Source organism: Chironomus tepperi, unplaced genomic scaffold, assembly GCF_022539635.2.
Source record: "Chironomus tepperi strain 1889 unplaced genomic scaffold, CSIRO-AGI_Ctep_v1 contig_364, whole genome shotgun sequence".
NCBI classification, from domain to species: Eukaryota; Metazoa; Arthropoda; class Insecta; order Diptera; family Chironomidae; genus Chironomus; species Chironomus tepperi.
Window position 1 is genome coordinate 3,012,343 of NW_027226486.1, and position 18,694 is coordinate 3,031,036.

The 18,694-nt window shown below is 34.8% G+C and overlaps 2 protein-coding genes across 2 annotated transcripts in view; both read right to left on the reverse strand.

Annotated features, from left to right (window-relative positions):
- The window catches only part of LOC139095276 (uncharacterized), a 31,533-nt gene extending 20,569 nt beyond the window's left edge, over positions 1-10,964 (reverse strand). Inside the window, exon 1 of the mRNA XM_070646573.1 lies at positions 10,697-10,964. The gene's annotated coding sequence lies outside the window, so the exon portion shown is untranslated. The remainder of the gene's footprint in view (positions 1-10,696) is intronic.
- Positions 10,965-14,852: 3,888 nt separating this feature from the next.
- Positions 14,853-16,475, reverse strand: LOC139095467 (complement factor D-like). The gene is made up of 6 exons (XM_070646820.1): positions 16,220-16,475; positions 15,877-16,010; positions 15,721-15,731; positions 15,415-15,680; positions 15,072-15,353; positions 14,853-15,013 (listed from the first exon to the last, which is right to left on the reverse strand). The coding sequence occupies exons 1-6, from the start codon at positions 16,437-16,439 to the stop codon at positions 14,928-14,930; spliced, it is 999 nt and encodes a 332-aa protein (XP_070502921.1). The 5' UTR covers positions 16,440-16,475; the 3' UTR covers positions 14,853-14,927.
- Between the last annotated feature and the right edge of the window lie 2,219 nt (positions 16,476-18,694).

Here is an 18,694-nt window from a genome sequence, read left to right on the forward strand (position 1 = left end):
GGCTATCTGAGCAACACAAATGAGGATGGATCTGCCACGGAGCTAGCTACCCGAACGACACAAACGAAGAAGGCTCCGTCACGAGGATGGCTGCCCGAGCAACACAACAGAAGAACGTTCAGCCACGGAGCTGGTTGCACGGTTGAAACAAATGACTCTGCCACAGAGCTGGATACCCGAGTAATACAAACAAAGAAGGCTCCGTCACGAGACTGGTTGCCCGAGCGTCACAAAATGAAGAAGAATCTGGATCGGAGTTAGTTTCCAGAGTTACCAAGAGATGGGTTTGCCAGCTAAGACATCCAAACATGTCTGTAAAGTTTTCTTCATTTGCTACAGTTAAACCGGTTAACGGAATCGATCATGAAAACCTTGAAACCAAAACAGCCATTGCAACTGGCTGCATGTATTGCACAACATACCTTTAGACTCCAAGCCCTGTCATACCCTAAGAGGCAAGCTGCATACTTTTATCGTTCGCAAAGACCACTGCAGTACCAAACAACGTTCTCTGCGTGCTAGGGATTTGGCTGTCCAAAATGACTTTTTCATGCCTTCTTCACCTGTGCTACTCGGGTTTAATATGATTCAGTTTACGCTTTATAAAACAAATTTAACCTCAGCAAGCGGCAAATCATCAAAAGAATTTTTGAATTTGCATCCATCAATGAATTCGGAAATAACAAAGAATCCGCATTCAAAGTTTTGCATTTCTAGCACCAAGGCTAAACCACCAAAGTCTACAATAGCCGAAATAAAATCAACAAAACGGAATTACAAGGTAAAATGATTCTTTTTGTGTACGCGAAAAATATTCCAAAAACGTCCATAATGTATGGCAGTAGTGTGAGATTTAAATGGCGATAGAATGCTAAGTGGTAGCGTAATTGACCTCTGGTCTTGATAGTCTGATTTATTTGGTTTTTTTATGACTTTGAAGCTTCGCTATTTTTTATGTCCTCAAAACTTCTTCGCTTTCCTTGAAATTGCTATTTGATGTGCTTTGCGTACCAATTAAGAAGCCTCAATTTAACGAGATTGGAGATGATATGAGGTATAAATAGTCACTGCCATACCTAAGTTTAAATGCCAAATATTAATTGCCGACTAAACTGTCATTTGACTTGACCAGAAGGCAATTTAGATTAAATCTTGCGGTATTTTGAAATATGGTCAGATTTTATCAATTTATGGCTATAATATTGTGACAGAAGTGATCGATACTTTTGGTTTTGTTGGTAACTGGATCTATTACTTCTGAATTATATGGGTATTTTTCGAATTGATTGGGTGATTTAGATTTTGAATTGAATAAGGTCATTAGAAGTTATGTGGATTGAAACTTTATATAAGTTTGTCAATGTATTGTAATGAACACTGAGTTAGTTTAGATAACACTGAGGCTGGAACAGTGTCTAGTCAGTCTCAAGTGAACAAAATTTCGTTAGAACCAAACATCAACAAGACCATGGTGTCCAAACTGGACCCTGCGGCACCCTATTGTGCCGCTAAAATGTCTTGAACCACATGTCGTGTGAGTATTCGTTTGTGACTTGTCACTAGAGTTTGTCATAGTATTATAGACCAGAAAGTCTACAAGCTTCAACGGCTTAAACTCTCAGCACTCATAAACACTGTCCATCTCCAACTCATCTCTCATCTCCATTTACCTTGAAAACATTTCACAATCAAATAATCTCCTCCAAATCCCCAGCAGCTTCCAAAAAGCAGCCTTCATTTATGAGACTAATCTCAACATGAATAGCAATATTTATTAAAATACAAATCTGTAACAATGAAAGCATTCACTCAGCATAAAGAAAAATTAAGCCAGATGTCATTAGCCATCATAAGCCATAAATCTGTTTGCAAAATTTTTGTTCTGTGTTGTGAATGAATGGCAACATTTTAAGCTTTTTTTAATCACTGACAGATGCATAATCTTCTTTTAGGTTGTTGTTGTTGGGAAATAGATCAGTGGTGGGCAACCTTAGTGGTAATCACTTCTTAATAGACAAAGAGTATGCTTTAATGGTACAGAAATATCAATTCGGTATCTAAAATCGGTCTCTTAATCTGATAGGGAATAATAGGCAATGAGTATGCTCTCAAGAGCTAGCTCGAGTTAAATGTACTAGTTGAGCATATTGTCATCGAAGGCACCAATGGCTACTTCGAAAACGGAATAATGTTGTAGCTGGGGGAGAGACTCTAGCTTGTTATAACGCTTTTGAATGGAATCTTGACGGAAAAAGGCGTCTTGAAGCTCCAAAAACAACATGACGTAGGACGGTTATGAAGGAATGCCGGTTAGATGCTAAAATTAAGAATTTGTACAAGCTTTCTGGTTCGGCCAGCAATGCAGTCAAATGGAAAGCCTTTTTTAGCAACCTACGCTCCGAGTCAGAGCATGGACTCAGTACGCAAGTAAGTAAGTAAGTTGAGCATGCTAACAAGCGTGCTTTCAGCTTAAGCTGCTATTCAGAGCTGCCTCCCCCTGCTAGGGAAGCCCCGACTGTCTTGAACCGTATGTCATGTGTGGATTCAGTCGGGGCATTCCTAGCAGGCAATGAACAACTAAAATCACACATGTCATATGGTTCATGCCATTCCAAAGTTACAGTTTGCCAACCACTGAAATATACATTTTAAAAAACTATTGACCCGAGTTATCTGTTCTGCACAAAAATACATTGTTGTGTAATTTAGCTAAATATTGAGCAATTATGTATTTATGGATTATTGAACTTTTTGGATTTACTCAAGTGTTGAACAACAACAACAAAAATCTCATTTCCAGATGGTTAGTCAGGCTTATTTTGAATGAAAATAGATAAAAGAACGAAAATTACTTATTAAAAGAACCGCAAAAAAATAGCGAAGATGATTTTTATGAGCTTTTTAATTGAAAACTGTTCTAAGGTGCTTATTTATTACCCGATAATTGCAAAAAAAATTTTCTCATTATTTAAAGATGCTTATGAGGTGCATAATGAAGATTTACGAATATATACAGTCATTAATGTGTTTCATAACGTAAGTAGAATTAATTTTTCATTCTGCATGACATTTTGTAATTTTTTTTTTCTGGGCAGTGAGTGCTAATGGATTTTATAGTCGGGTGTGTCGATGGGAAAAATTATGATTTCTGTGAGATTAAGTGTGACTTTTTGTTTTTTTTGCGCAGGAAAAATTGCTGGAAATTTTTTCTGAGAAATTTTAATGAAGGTGGAATTTTTGTAATAAATTGAGATTTTTGTCATAATTTTGCTGTCATAAAATTGAGTATGACTAGCTTTTGTGCCACTTTGGTGTGAATTTTGAGGTGTTATTTGCTTTAAGAGAACTTTAGACCTTGATATGAAAGTAGTAAGAACTGCACAGTTTTTAGATGACTGTCTGAGCTTTAGATACAGTTAAGCTTGATATATAAGGCTAGGTTTGCTCATTAGATACACCAAAATAGGAAGAAATGGACCAAAGCAGATTTGGTAGGACTTTGGTAGTTCGGACTGAAAAAGTTCAAAAGAGCTCTTTCACAGGATTCACATTTTTGGATTCCGGACTACAATGGAAGCGCCATCACTTTTAAGTTTTGTAACCTTTGGATTAAAGATGAAAGTTAATGTTGAAATTTTAAATGAGAAATTGTAGTCAATTGACTGAGAGCAGAGAGTAAGATTTTAAGTCGACTAAGATTTTGTATAGAAGAGTCAACTAGAGTCGATTCGCTGAACAGCACGATGCATCAAATCCCATTTTTCATCGTAATAAAAAAAGACCAAAATAAGTCATTATGTATCCGAATGTACACACTGACAATTTGGTGACGTAGCAGCATTACCTGATAATTACATTGTTCTTTTGAGGCTCGATTCCATATAAAATTGTTGTCAACTTAGAGCTCTGATGAGCAATATGCATGATATTACTGATAAATAGATGTCAAAAAAGTTTCTTCAGATTGACGTGCCTTGCTCAAATTCGATTAGTGCTAGTCTCGGAACACTTAGTTCCAATCTTTTCCCGACATTTACTTGGACAGTTAAGGTATTTTACTAAAATTTCACAGATATTTTACAAAAATTTCACAAAGATTCAGCAAAAATCACATAAAAATCTTCATTGGCATTGCCTCAAGCCTCAAAATTTCTGTTAAGCTTCTTTCATAATACTTAAAGATTTCCATATTAATTAAATTAACTTTTATGTATGAATTAATTTTACCGCTCATAAATAATCAATTAGTACTAACCTAAATGCTATTAACGACTTTGAATAAATAGCATAAAAAATCGTCTAGGGTCGGTAATATAATTCCTAATTCATTACAGCATATAAAAAAATGCCGCATCAATCTTCATTAATCAATAAGATTGACTATTTTGCATAAATAAAAAAATTGCAATAATAGCCAGGTTTTATATTCGTCATTTGCATGATGTGCGATAATGAAAGTGATAAATGTTGTCCATAATTCTTTGATAGATCCAGTCGATCATGAAAGTCAGGAGAATCACTGCTTATTTTACGACGCCGATAACTTCAACAAGGGAATTCAATAATCGTAACCATAATTCTGATTGTGAAGCTCTTAATAAGATTAAATATTGCCATATTGTGATCATAATTCCTAATTAAAGTTCTGTTAATGACTCCTCATTTGACATTTACGATAATTTCTTTGTAAAATAAAAAAATTTTCATATTTCTCAAATTATTATACATGATCGCTATAAATCCCCCCTTTGGGTTAACAATCATAAGACATTAAGTCGTCAATTAGCGTGCATACATTAGTGGCCTTTTTCTATCTTATTTTGTAAACATTCTACGTTATTATCATTCAAGCACCTAGGAAATACACATGTTTATAGTTTGCATTTTAAACCTACATAATATAAATTTTCAAAATTTAAATTGAGCATTTTTTGAAAATTTAATTAACAATCTGGCTATTTAAGGCAGTGGTGGGCAACCTGTGTGACGCGGTGCAAACAAGTGCAGTGATGGATCTTTTCATTTACTCAAATGCCTTATACGTTTAGTATAAGGTGCAACACTAGTGCAACACTAGTATGCCGCGCACATAGGAATATTGGAATATGGCTTAAGATTCATGGCATTTCCCAAAATTTTAAGATCACACAAATGTGTCGCGGCACACAGATTGCTCCTTACTGCACTAGTGTGTCACCAAAATTGCCCTGCTTGATTTTTGTCACGTGCCATTCCAATCGCGGCCAACCACCAAGCTCTCTATTGCCACAAAACAGATTGTCCACCCCAGATTTAAACTGTAAATGTTGAAATTAATTTTTCAAATAAACAACATTATGTACAATCCCATTTATAGGCAAATCGACGAAATCCATTTAACACAAAAAATATATGACACAATTTTTTCTTAAAAAACCAGATTACGTATTATTCACGCAATAAATCTATTTATTAAAAGTAATTATCTCGATTTGTTTTAGGTAAAAAAAAAATTCAAATGAAAAAAATAATGAAGCTGATAATCAATTAAAAAAAATTAGCGGCTTACTAATTGTTCGGGTTTTGTTTTTTATTTGCAGTATAAACTGGTGGAATTTAATTGAAATATGGACTATGTCAAGGTGGGGACACTTTTTTGGGAATGCAGATTTATAAGACATTGAAGCTTAAAGTCTCAAAACTTAGGTCAAGTAAGGAGTCAACATTAGAGGAGGTTTGTGACCCAAATCTTGTTATCATCCGAATATGTCTATATCTCAGGCAGCTGTTGAAGCTGATTTCAGTTTTGACGAGTCTGATATCCAATTTGGGTACGACTCCTGAATATTGATCATGTATCTCCAATTCAATCTCGTGTCAAAAGATTTTAGTGCTTATAATATAATACGATACAGGCTAGTCCCTGGTATTAGTTCTCAAGACGGGACTACTATCTCAGGATTGTCTTGATTTCTCCTTGATCTCGATAAATTGGTTCCTTAATTGATGGAATTGGAATAATTTGAAATTGTCTTGATCCCAGAGTTTACTCAATCCCTGTCTCATTTCTATTTCGAGACTTTGTTACACTCAAGACATCGGGAATCCCCAATGCCCTATTAACATCTCCTACCAACGTCATAATCTTAGTTCTTGCACAAATTTTGTGTTCCTCATCTTCAAAATATCCACAATTTTCTCATAACTACAAAATATCATTCAATATTGTTCTAACTAATGTCTACACTCCTGTATTCCACATAATATTTTCAGAATACCCACGCCTTGTAGCAAAGTGAGAGGGAGGTTCTATAAATTCTTGTACTTATTAATTGTTTTTATTTTTTACCATTTCAAAACTGTGCATATTTATGTGAGAGGTCATGTCAAAATCATGCTGTTTAACATTTTTAGTATAGAACTTTTATGGAATTGAGAATTTGAACAGTCACGTGGTCTTAACTTAACAGATTCTGAATCATTTTTTGCTGGCTATAAAACAGCATCTAAATATATTTAGACTGTCAATTTATGGATAAAAAGACATGAAATATTGATTATATTCTTTGCAGACTTGAATACATCCTGCAGCCGCATCATCCTTTAACACTTTTTTTTTTTTCATTTTACCGTTTCATTCAGTTGACATTAAAAGCTATTGACATCATCGCTAATTTTAAGTCATGACTGCAAAACCGCTCTTGACACAAAATCCACAAAAGATTATAGGTTCATCCATAAATTAGACGGACTAAGACAGTTGTGGGCAACATTTGCATTGTGGTAAGCTTCGATGACCAATGTGGTACACTAGTGTGTCGCGGCACACATGTTGCCCACCACAAATGTTGCAAACTAGTGTGTTGCGACACATTGTTTGCTCTCACAAACCACACTAGTATGTGCGGCACACAGGTTGCTCACCACAAATGTGGCATCTGTCGGTGTTGCCCACCACAAATGTTGCACAGTGTTGCTCAGGTTCACAAATGTGGCACACAATGTCGCAGCACACAGGTGCTCACCAAAAATGTCACACATGTGTCGCTCACACAACTGCTCTAAACATTCAAATGTCAACTTTTGTACACATTAATTGCAAAATCAACATATTTCATGATTCATGTCCAATTTAGTATCTTCAAAATCAGTCGTAAATTCAATCCAGCCATAAAATTTTTGACACTCATCTTCACTATATTTGCATTAATTCAAGGTTAGCTAAATTATCCGTAAATTTCCCTTTTGTTTGGTTTCTCTTTTTTTTCACACTTTATGATTGATCATAGTAATTTGACTTCTACCACAAAAGTCTGTAGATTTATGACCAGAACATCATGAAGGTAGGCTTCTTAATGCGATTATATTGAAAGGAAGTAGAAACCATAAGTAATTGTCTCCGTCATCATCATGCCTCGCAAAAATATTTACATTGTGCTGATGTCAATGCTTTGATGATGTCATTGCTCTTTATGTCACACACAATATCAAGATTATTATTTTTACGAGTTAAAGAATGCGAAATGAAATATGCAAATTAATGTTTTGCGGTAATTTAGACTTATAGACGTTTTGATGGAGTCGCTAAATTAAATTGCAAATTTTTTTATCTTGAATCGTAAATAATTGGAAGTTGTAAGATTTTATTGCATTTAAAATATTCATGGAAACTTGTTCTAAATGAGTCCCGAGTAGCGGTTGAAGCACTATTGAGTTGATGTCTCGGTTCTCTTGCCTACCTTCTTGTTTTATTTAGGAGGAAATGGCTTACCTGATCGGCACAAGTTATTCATGGCAGTCAAGTGATTAGCATGTTGTATCCAAGTGACTGCCATGTGACGTCCAAGTAATTGCCATGCGGCATCGAAGCAACTGTCACATGACGTCTAAGCAACTGTCATATAGCGTTCAAGTGACTGTCTAATGACGTCCAAGCGACTGTCATAAGACGTCCAAGCGACTGTCATATGGCGTCCAGGCGACTGTCTTTTGACGTCCAAGTGACTGTCATATGGCGTCCAAGTGACTGTCATATGGCGTCCAAGTGACTGTCATATGAGAGTTTGTCAATCAATTTTAATTTCAAGAAATCTTAAAGCTTAACTAACCCAACTCAATGAAGGAACTTTCCTAAATTCTTTCAGAATGTGACTCACAAAGCTCAATGATAATTTACCTTCCAGACACCATGAAGACGCCAAAAAATCACCGAGATAACCTTAAGTAAACACATAATTTCATGTTTTATTTTGGATTTTTTAAACTTAGTGGTCAATGTGTGATGTGTTTTAAAACAATTAGCAATAGTGACATTGTTGCCGCCAAAAGATGGGAAATAAGAGTTGATGGAATTACTAATTGAACTTTATGAGGTTTTTGTTTGTTAAGATGGAGTTGACATAAATTTGTGGATATGAAGTCGAGGAGTGAGTATGTCTTGGGGAGGTTTATGAGGGTATCCTGGAGAAATAGGGCAGAGACTGGGGTTTAATGGCTGATGGTCTATATTTTTATAATCTAGGCTGACCTAATGTCAATACGAATCTAATAAAATGGCAATTTGAGTTGATTTTTGGAGAATTTTCCATTAAGGCGCACTATGTAAGAAAAATTGAAAAATTTTCAAAATATTATGAAATTTAATCAATTTCCAAACACAAAATGCAGCCAAAAGCCAGAAAACATCATATGCTTCTCGGCACGACCATTCACAATATCCCGTACACTTTGAATTTTAAATTAGTATATTTTTTTCTATATGATTTGCAATCATAAATTCTTTTTCATTTTTACACAGAAAAAATCAAGTTTTAGTAGATATGAAAAATAGACACAAGAGACATGACCTTGATCAGAATATTTGAAAGTGTTAAAAACTCTCAGCCAAAAAATGATGATGTGAAATTTCCTCGCCGCAATTAATCACCTTTTGATTTCACTTCTTGAATTAAGACCATAATTAAGCTCTCGATGATAATTCAAAAAAATGCTGAATTTTTCTTCAAAAGCAGCAATTCTGTTTTTTTGAAGAAATCTGCGTCTTTTGATGATGTTAGTCACACTTTAATCATTTTTCGGATGGTCAGCAAGAAGAAGAAGATGAGCAATTTTAATTCAAGTGTTTAAAAATCCCCTGACACAACCAGTACTAATTTTTCTCAAGAAGCAGACGATCAGCAAAGAAGAGAAATAACAATAATAAAGACGGAGATGAAAAGGAAGAGAAGTAACAAATTTTTCAGCACTACCGAATCAAATCAGATGATGAATAACATTCAAAAATTAAAAACACACGATTTTTCAATTTAACATCATGTGTAGGAATTAATATCGAGTAGGTTTTTCATCTGACATCCACATGCTTTAATTCCTATATGGAATTTGCAAAGAGAATCAGCAAGCAGATGGTGGAATTGCGAGCAGTAAAACGAGTGTCGAGATTCTTTTTTACTTCTCTCTTATTCTGGTCATAAAAGGAAACCAGAACCGTGACATAATTTTTAATTTAATAATAGCTTTTATATTGCTGCTTATGAAATGTATCTGTAGGGTTCTTATCAAGGATCGAGATATTATTGGGCAATAAAATGAAGAAATTCCGAATTTTGGGTGTCGTTCTCGAATGATGAGCAATCAGTGAAGGGATGAGTAAGGAGTTGGTCAAAAATGATCGAAAATTCTCAAAATTACTAATAATGTGATTGACTCGGAAGGCATACATTGAAGAAATGGTCAAAAATGGGGTTTTAGTCAGCATGACTCAATCTACAGACTAAATTTCAAGATGAACTACAACCTCAGGCCAGAGTCAAATTGACCTAGGGCCGGATTTTTGGCTATTTACACTCCAAGTGCTTTTTGTGTGATTATTTCCATCAAAGCAGTTCAGAGTTACCGAATTTGGATCATGCATCTTTAAAAATACCTTTTTTAGTATGACTGTTTCCTTTTTTATGCATAATTTAAATTAAAATGTCAAATGTTGCAATTCCGATAACATGCAATACGGTCCATTTTGAAACACTTATCTTTTGTAGCACACAGAGCTTGAAATAGGGTGTATGGAAATGTATTTTGTATGGAAAAGTTGACTAGAGTTGATTCTATATGAAATTCGAGTCGACTTCCAGCTCTGGTAATCTCCCGAAACTAAGAATTTTAAGACTTAATTTAAAGGCCTTTTTAAAAATTGATTTTCTACCCCAAGCAATGCAACACAGTCTCTAGAGCACTGCTAAACTGTCGTGTTGATGCCAAAATGTCAAATCCATCTAGGGATTATCGATGGAGTCATGAATGCTGTTTTTGACCAGTTTTCAAAGTTGACAGATTTTAAATATTGCGTAGTCTCAATATCTTGTCATTGGTTGGCCATACAGATCAAATGTGATCTAATATCCAGTTCTAAACAAACAATTACTTCTCTTATTGATTCTATTAATATTTACTTAAGGATGGCGGCCAGTCGACTGGCAGTTTCAACACAGATCATAAAAATTGGTCAAAATTTCACTCAATTTTAGATTATTTTACATCTTAAATATCAGATAAATTCTAAAATTAAGGAAGCAGACCCTAATTATCAGACATAACATCCTAATCCATTTAGGATGACATTTATCACAATTGAACAGTATCAATACAGTCAGCGGAGTAAACAAAGTAAATAAACCCCAACTACCCTATACATAATAATATTAATGACATAAAAACACACCATATATCAGGCACAGCACAGCTAATAAACTTTATAGTCGTTGAGAACAAATTTTATTGTCACTTTTTTTATTTCCTTTTATTTTTTACACCATTTGGAACTTCAAACTTTTTTTATTTCACAAAATTTTATGTTTTATTCCTCAAAAAATCTTCTGTTCTTGATACGCGTTAAAGTCTTTTTTAGTGTTTATTCGTCAAATACCTCGTTTCAAATTCAATATCAACAAATGCGATAAATACATAAAAATTCCGTACTTATTCAAACAAAGTCTTGTGAAGAACTAACGTTATGATGAAATGAATATTGTGTACACACTGTGCTGTAGTTCAGATTCTGAAGCATTTTGGAATGTGGAACAATATTGAGAGTGAAAAAAGCTCTATGAAGCTTAAAAGAGAGTATCAGCAGCAGTGCATAATGAGAATTGAGAAATGGTTATGTTGCATAAGAGACGAAAATTCATATGTAGAAAGAAACAAGAAATTAATCGTGCATATCCACTACGTAATGGAATTTCCATCGATTTATGTCTTAATCTTGTGCCCGGAAAAATGTTTTTGTGATTAAATCGGACTTTTGTTTTTAAATGCGATTAATTTAGTATTAATTTGTTAAGTATTGTTGACAAAATGGATTGGAAGTTAATAGATTTGATTAGGTATGGCTGAATTTTGGTTTACTTGATGGGATGGAGATTGGAAGATGCAGAAGGAGAATGAAAGGAAGAGGGATAATGCATCTCAAGAAATGGAAAATTCAGTTCCAGACCAGCGTGACTCTTGATACGGCCCAGATTTGATGCAATTCGGCTTCAGGCTATAGTCATGCTCGTCTTTCGATGGATTTTCGTTCATTTTGACGGTTATTCTACCACAAATCCGACCAGAGGCTGAAATGACTGACTTGATCTCGGATCCAATCAGAATCACTCTGGTCTGGTGCCATAGCTCCAGCTTCCTATAGATGCTAACTAAAATAAGCTCTATTACTATCTGACGTTTGCCATTATTCAATACAAATGCTATCTAAATGGGAACCAATACAGCTGATCACACAACTCATCAAACTTATTACCAAACTCCAACTAATTATACAGCTCCACACTCCACACTTCAAATCATCTAAATGCCAAAATTCAATGTTTAATCGATAAATCGTGTCTAACTCAACATTTACCTTAATTGACAGTTGCAATTGTTATCCATTTTTTGACTTTCACTATCTCCGCGAGATCTCAGCAAGAAGACCTCAATTTTATTTTTTGCGCTACATGACAAACTAGATTTGATCAATTTGTGATTTGTTTAACCATACGTGATAAATACTAAGTCGGCACGTAGTCTTCTATCGGAGCTTTTAATTAGCAATAAAAATCTCAGCGGGATTAAAATTTATTGCAAAATATGGCGACAATGTGTGCAGATGTGGTTTTAGTTTATGTTTATAAATCAAATAACTGATCGGAATTTTAAAAAGCTTTTCTATTTTTAGATGTCCATTCATGATGCCGAGAATTTTGCTTGAGATATGAATATTCAGGAAGTTATGGAGATTGGAATCGGTAAATGTAGTTTATTTGAGTGATTAACGTTGAGTTTGAGTTAGACAGAGGCGTATTCAGGTGGAGAAGAGAAGTTGGGCGTAGAACTAGGGGGACTTAACCCTCTACAGCGTCAAAAACTTCCTTCTACACCCCTCAAGCTAGGCAACCGTATGTATGAAGAATAATGAGTGTTAGATTTGATTATACCGGCAAAATAGCAATAAAAGGAACCAAGGGTGTATCCAGACAATTTTATTATGTGGTCCCAATTCTAGGCTGGCTCTATAAAAAAGTGCAGAAAATCTATAGACAGATACAGCTTCCGACGAACTCTAAATGCGGCAATGGGTCTTCGTGCACTTTCGTCAACGAAATAAGCATTAAGCCTTAATTCTTGGAGACGTAGAAGAGAGGGCAAGCTCCCTAAGGCTCTTCCATGGTTGCGCATCTGGTAGAATCATGGATTTTTGAATCTGGCTTAGATTTTGATCGTTAAATCCAGTCCATTTCTGTACCACAAAGAGACCAACTCATCCCTATAAATATAAATCATTCCATCTGTTTACACCAGATGCTTCACATGAACGATTAACACAAGATTATTAGCAACAATAAATTATCACCAAAAAGTTAGCACTTGCCTTACATATTAAAACATTTATTGGTCAATTAAATGTCAAAACAGACTCAATTTGCTGCGCCAAGATTAAAATTTATTAAGTCCATCAAAAAAATTATGTATTTTCATGCTATTACAAAAGAAGTAAGTATGCGCAACATGTTGTACATCAATAAAGAAGAAAAAGAACAAAAGACTAATAAAGCTTATGTCTCACGGATAGATGAATTGTCTTTAAATATTTTCACTTTATAAGCCTATAAAATGCCAACTCGTGAGCATCATAAGCTACGATGATTTGTTAATTAACTTCTTATACACATTTATTACGGTGAAATTTCCATAGAAAAATTATGATAGCAAGCTACTATAAGTGAACATTAGCACGTAACCACTCACTGTTTAGTTTTACAACTTTTCTTTACATGGAAATAGCTAGCTATTGTTATGATTATTAATTTTTTATGGCGCTAACTCTTCTGATTTAATTAATTAAAAATTTAAATCGCGATGGAATATTTAAATGCCTTAATTCTGTTATTTATGCGAAAAATACTTGTGTTTATGCTCAATAAATTAGGTCAAAATATTATTTAAAGTCATTCAATATGTAAAGTAAGATAGGAATCATCACTTGTCGCTAAATTGTCTGCATTTCTAATTTTATTAGCTCACATAAAAGTTTATGGCGGAAAGAATAATTTTTATTGAGTTTCAGGGGTGGAATTAGGGGTGGCTGTTTGAGATTCAAGACATTAAAGGCGAATACATCCATAAATTGATTGAAATGTCCTTCTAGAGTTCTATTTTAGGATCAAATGTTATAGATCAATGGCATAAAAAGGGAACTTGCTAGGCATTTTGATACTTTTGTAAAGAGAAGCTTGGGTTCGACCATGAACCGTAGACTTGCGTTTTAGATGCAATTCTGCTCAATACCCTGCTGTACCTAATAATTATCAGGCTTGCAGTTTTACAAACCTGGCTCACGAAAGTTGAAAATGGTTGCTCAATAAGTTGGGGTAGGAGGTTTGAATGATCCTGGAGGATGCTTACTCGAACTAGCTACTAAGCTATTGAGTGCTTTTTCTCTGTATTTCCGCTACTGGATCATTTTACCCTCTCCCTCCCCTACTAGCTGCATGTCCAACTAAGGTCCTAATTGTTAAGCGTTGAACTATTAGTGTGCTTGTTTATAGAGCGTAGGGTATTCTGGGTAGTGCGGAACCACTGCTATGATTCACTAAGCATAGCAATGTTATATTTTTGGATATGTCCTAGCAGAGCTCAAAGTCGACTGTGATTTTATATTGCAAAGTCGACTCAAGTATCGAATAAAATTCGAGTCGACTTCGAGTTCTGTTCTCTATCATACCAGCACCGATAAATCAGCCCTCTTACAAAAAATCCCAAACTACACCTCTGCAGACTAATTAATGAACACAAGCTTGCTTTTGAGAACATCCAAGTGTGAAAAGTTGCATTAAAATCCTCATAACAACTCACATAGAAAAAAATAATATTAATTTGCAGTAAAATTAGATGATTTTTAGCACGTAGAAGATTATACAGCATGAACGGCACTGTGCCAATTAAACGACGCGATCGACTTTAGTGACATCACGCTTTACGAAGTGTGCAAAAAGAAGATTGACAAAAAAATTGATTTTCATTGCCTTTGCCACATCACCTAAATACAAAAATTTATTCATAAAATTCAGCACATGTGGGAAATTTTAATTTAAAAGTCTTTAAATGACGCGCAATTGGAGCATTTTTTGCAGTCGTTTAAATGCATCGCTGTACTGATAATTGTCTTATCAATAAACATTGGTGTAAATTTAGCAAAATCACAGCTACATATTCCGGTCAGAATAATTAATTAATAATAACAAAGCTGATAAGGCAGTCATCCATATGTTTATAGTAAATAACTATTTATAGACGTTAGACATTGAAATATAAAATTATAGCAAGGAAGTCAACACAAATTTTCATTGATTTTATTTTATTGAAACTATTCTATTGCGTCATCATAATCAAGTGTTATCAAATGTCAGTGGAATTTAAGGCCATAATCCAGTGTGATCACCAATCCAGTCAGTGTAGGCTGAGACACGTTTGAAGACACCAGATGGCATGTTGTTGGAACCTATTAAGGAATAAAATGTCAAGAATTTGATGACAAAACAAAAAATTCAAATATTTACCGCATGGAACTACACCCCAGCTGACAACACCTTGAATGACGAAACCTGAACCTTGTCTTTGGAACAATGGTCCGCCAGAGTCTCCTGAGCAGACAGCTAATCCACCACCGGGTCTACCACCAGTGCATACATTTGTGTAATCGACTAAACTTCCATTAAGATTGGCAGCATCGAATTGAGCGCGGCATGTTGGGATGTCAATGAATTGCAATTCAGCATGTTGGAGAGTATTTGGGAGAGTCAATCCCAATGGTCCAGTTGAACCCCATCCAGCAGCGATACCTAATAAAATAACAAATTTGTTAATATTTCCGAATATTGTGAAATACATTCAGTCACTAACCGACTCCAGTTGGAATATGTTCTCTTGGTGGCAATGAAATGGCTTGAACTGTTGGTGAATATGTGACTTGATCAAACATGTAAAGAAGTGCCATATCTTCAGGTCCAACTCCACCACCTAAACAAAATATCAATAAAATACATAAATTAAGGCACGGCATCCCCACAAAATTGTTGATGATGTTTTTCACAAATTTATTTTTTATGACCCACAAACATGTGGTGACAGATTTCAATTCAAGGAAGTTATTCAAGAATTTTTCACATCTTCGTTGTCAGCACGTGGAATAGATTAGAAGAAGTCAGCTTACCTGGTACCTGTAGAAAAAAACAACAAAAAGAGAGAAAAACTTAGTTTATTTTTGGATATGAAGAATAAGAAGTCACAAAATTCATCCCAGGGAGGTCAGAATTAGTGATGTTAAGCTAGTCAAGATGTAAAAAATTGTCATAAAATCCTTACCCAATCTGGATGAAGGATGGATACACTGCGGTCAACTTCAACTCTGGTTAAACCAGGTTCAATAAAGCGGTGATCATGGTTGCCAAGAAGTACATCAAGACGTCCAAGACTTGGTGATTCGGTCAAGCAGTGAGCTAGATTGAGGTTAGAATTTTAATTATTTCCATGCTTAATCCACAAATTATCACTACATAAGCTACAAAATATTTGAATTCATCCAAAATTGCTGGACTACAGCCTCTGACGTACTATAAGCTACAGCCAAAAACTGCAGACCTGCGCATTTAAAATGCACACAAGCAATTGCTTGCCAAATCCTCCAAAATCACCAAACAAAACTTACCAGCTGTCAATACCCATCTGCGGCTAATAAGAGCACCACCGCATGTGTGTGAGCTTGATGGTGATGGCCAATTCAAGACCCAGTGAATTGATGCCATAAATGGATAGGCATGTGCAGGGGCTTCTGTACCACCAACAATTGCTGGTTCAATGCTAGCCCAGTTGCTGCTGTAGGCAAATGCAGCACAGAATAATAGTGAAAAAACTACTAACGTCTTCATACTTTCTCGCGGGTACGTCAAGATGTACTAAGGGACTTTTGGGTATAAAATTGCTTTTATACCGCCGACAATTTTCAATCAAATCCATATTATGCCACTTATCAAAAGTGGTAAGTAAGTAAGGCTGTAAATCAATTGATTGATAAAAATTTATTTTCTATTTTTTTGGGATTTTTAGTTCTTAATTTTATCAATTGTCTTAGAAATTTTGTAATGTTTTGTGATTAAGTAGCTTTTAAAGATTCAATCTGCGAATTGAGAGATGCGTGCAGTTTCTCTATCTATATAACAGGTGCAATAAGCAGAATTGAACAAAATTTGATGGAAATTCCAGCTTGATGCGTCAATATTGATGTCATTTGGGTATCAAACCCGAGCAACAAAAGTGAAGAAGGTTCCACCACGGCGCGTTTAAGTCTCCGGCAAGGATGCATTTAATTTTAACAAATGTAAGCCGCTTTCGTGAGAAAGCCATATCGCTGACAAATGTAGATGACATCCAATTAGGTTTAATGAATGTATCCGTGATAGGGAACTAAAGGATCTGAAGCAGAACCTACTCGAGACAAGACTTGATAAGAGAAGGCTTCATATGGGACTTTGGAAGCAATCAGAGCTCAAAATCCACTTGTATATGCAAAATTCGACCCTTAAACACTCAAAATTTGATTCAACCTCGACCTTTGGAAACAACACACAATTCGTAGTTCATGAGTGTTCCTTATAGCTTATAACATTCTGCAACAACTACTTCAAGTACTTACAATTGAAAGTTTATTGAACCTTGTGTAATAATGTTTTACCAGCTGTGCAAATAACAATCAATAATTAACAACTCTGAAGCCTCAATATTATCAAATATACTGTGCGTCATTGATTGTAGCGATTAAGATAACAATGAGAATCTACTTAAAGATTTTAAAAGCTTTCTAGATATAAACTTTTTGAGATAAACAATTCAACCTTTGTGGTTGCTTATCATTTGGCAATAAATGTTTATTGATTGGAACTCGATAGAAGCCCTGGGAGTGAATCAGAATGATTTTGATTGTTTTTTTTAAACGTTTTCTCCGCGAGGCAATAGGTCTACGTGCGCCTCAGTTAAGGAAGTAAGTAAGGAAGCATATGAGTCAAATTGAGGAAATTTGAGTAAATTTTCGTCAACTTTTCCATTCGGTCTCGTGTGACTCAAAGCTCCACGTGGCAGTTATTTATAAATTCTGTAGAATGTCATATGGCTGCTTATGCATCCTTTTTGTTGGTTGAGGTTGTCGTTGATTTGAAAATTTTGATAAAATTAGATATTTTGGAACAATTTGTTCATTTTTCGTGGATTTTTTGATGCAAAAATACAATAAACCCATCAATTTTGGGTCGATACTAACACAGTTCAACTCTCGCTTGAGGGTTAGTTGTATGACATGCAAGTCCAAACCCCAAGCAAATTGAAGAATTCATCCAAAAAGTGAGGTTGAAAGATGAGAGGTTGGCTAAGATGAGGTGTGGGTGAGTTGACTCAGGTTAGGCTTAAGCCGATTAATTACAGACCATCAACAAGCACTGTGTTGAGTCTAATTAGCCCTAACCCCATTAATTAAAAACAATCAGCAAGCATGTGTCATCTGTCAATCTCCAATTCACCTGGAAATCCCCAACAACCTTTTTCAAAAAACAATTAATCATTTGTTGCAGATTTTTATTAAATTTATCTTATCAATAAGTAAATCACATGCAAACTGATATCATGTACATGCCAATCGTCCATAAATATTTGAGTATATACGCAACAAAAAAATAAAAATTTGGATTTATTTGTATTTGATATTTTGGAAACATCGCAATAAATGAATGTCAATGTTTGACTGACTGTATTAAGCTTCAATGTCTTAGAATTGAAATCGTCACTAATAATATTTGCATGGACAAACTGTGCTCTCTGGGTGTGCTGCAAAAATATTCAAGATTTGGTGAATAAGCTTCGCTGTTTTGATTCATAAATAACAGCAGTGCATTTACACTTTTGTGTCAATTCTCCATAAATAAACAGATATTTGTGCTGAAATGAATGCCATGTGTGCAAATTTTTTAAGCATGCCGCAACCAAATTCTTATACATAAAAAAAATCAGAATGTAAACATTTCATTCAACTCAGACTCTAATCAAGCGAAACTGGAGATAAATGTGAATATAAAAAAAAATAACAAAAATAGAATCCACAATCGTGTCTTCATTTTTTGTATTATCATATGGAAAA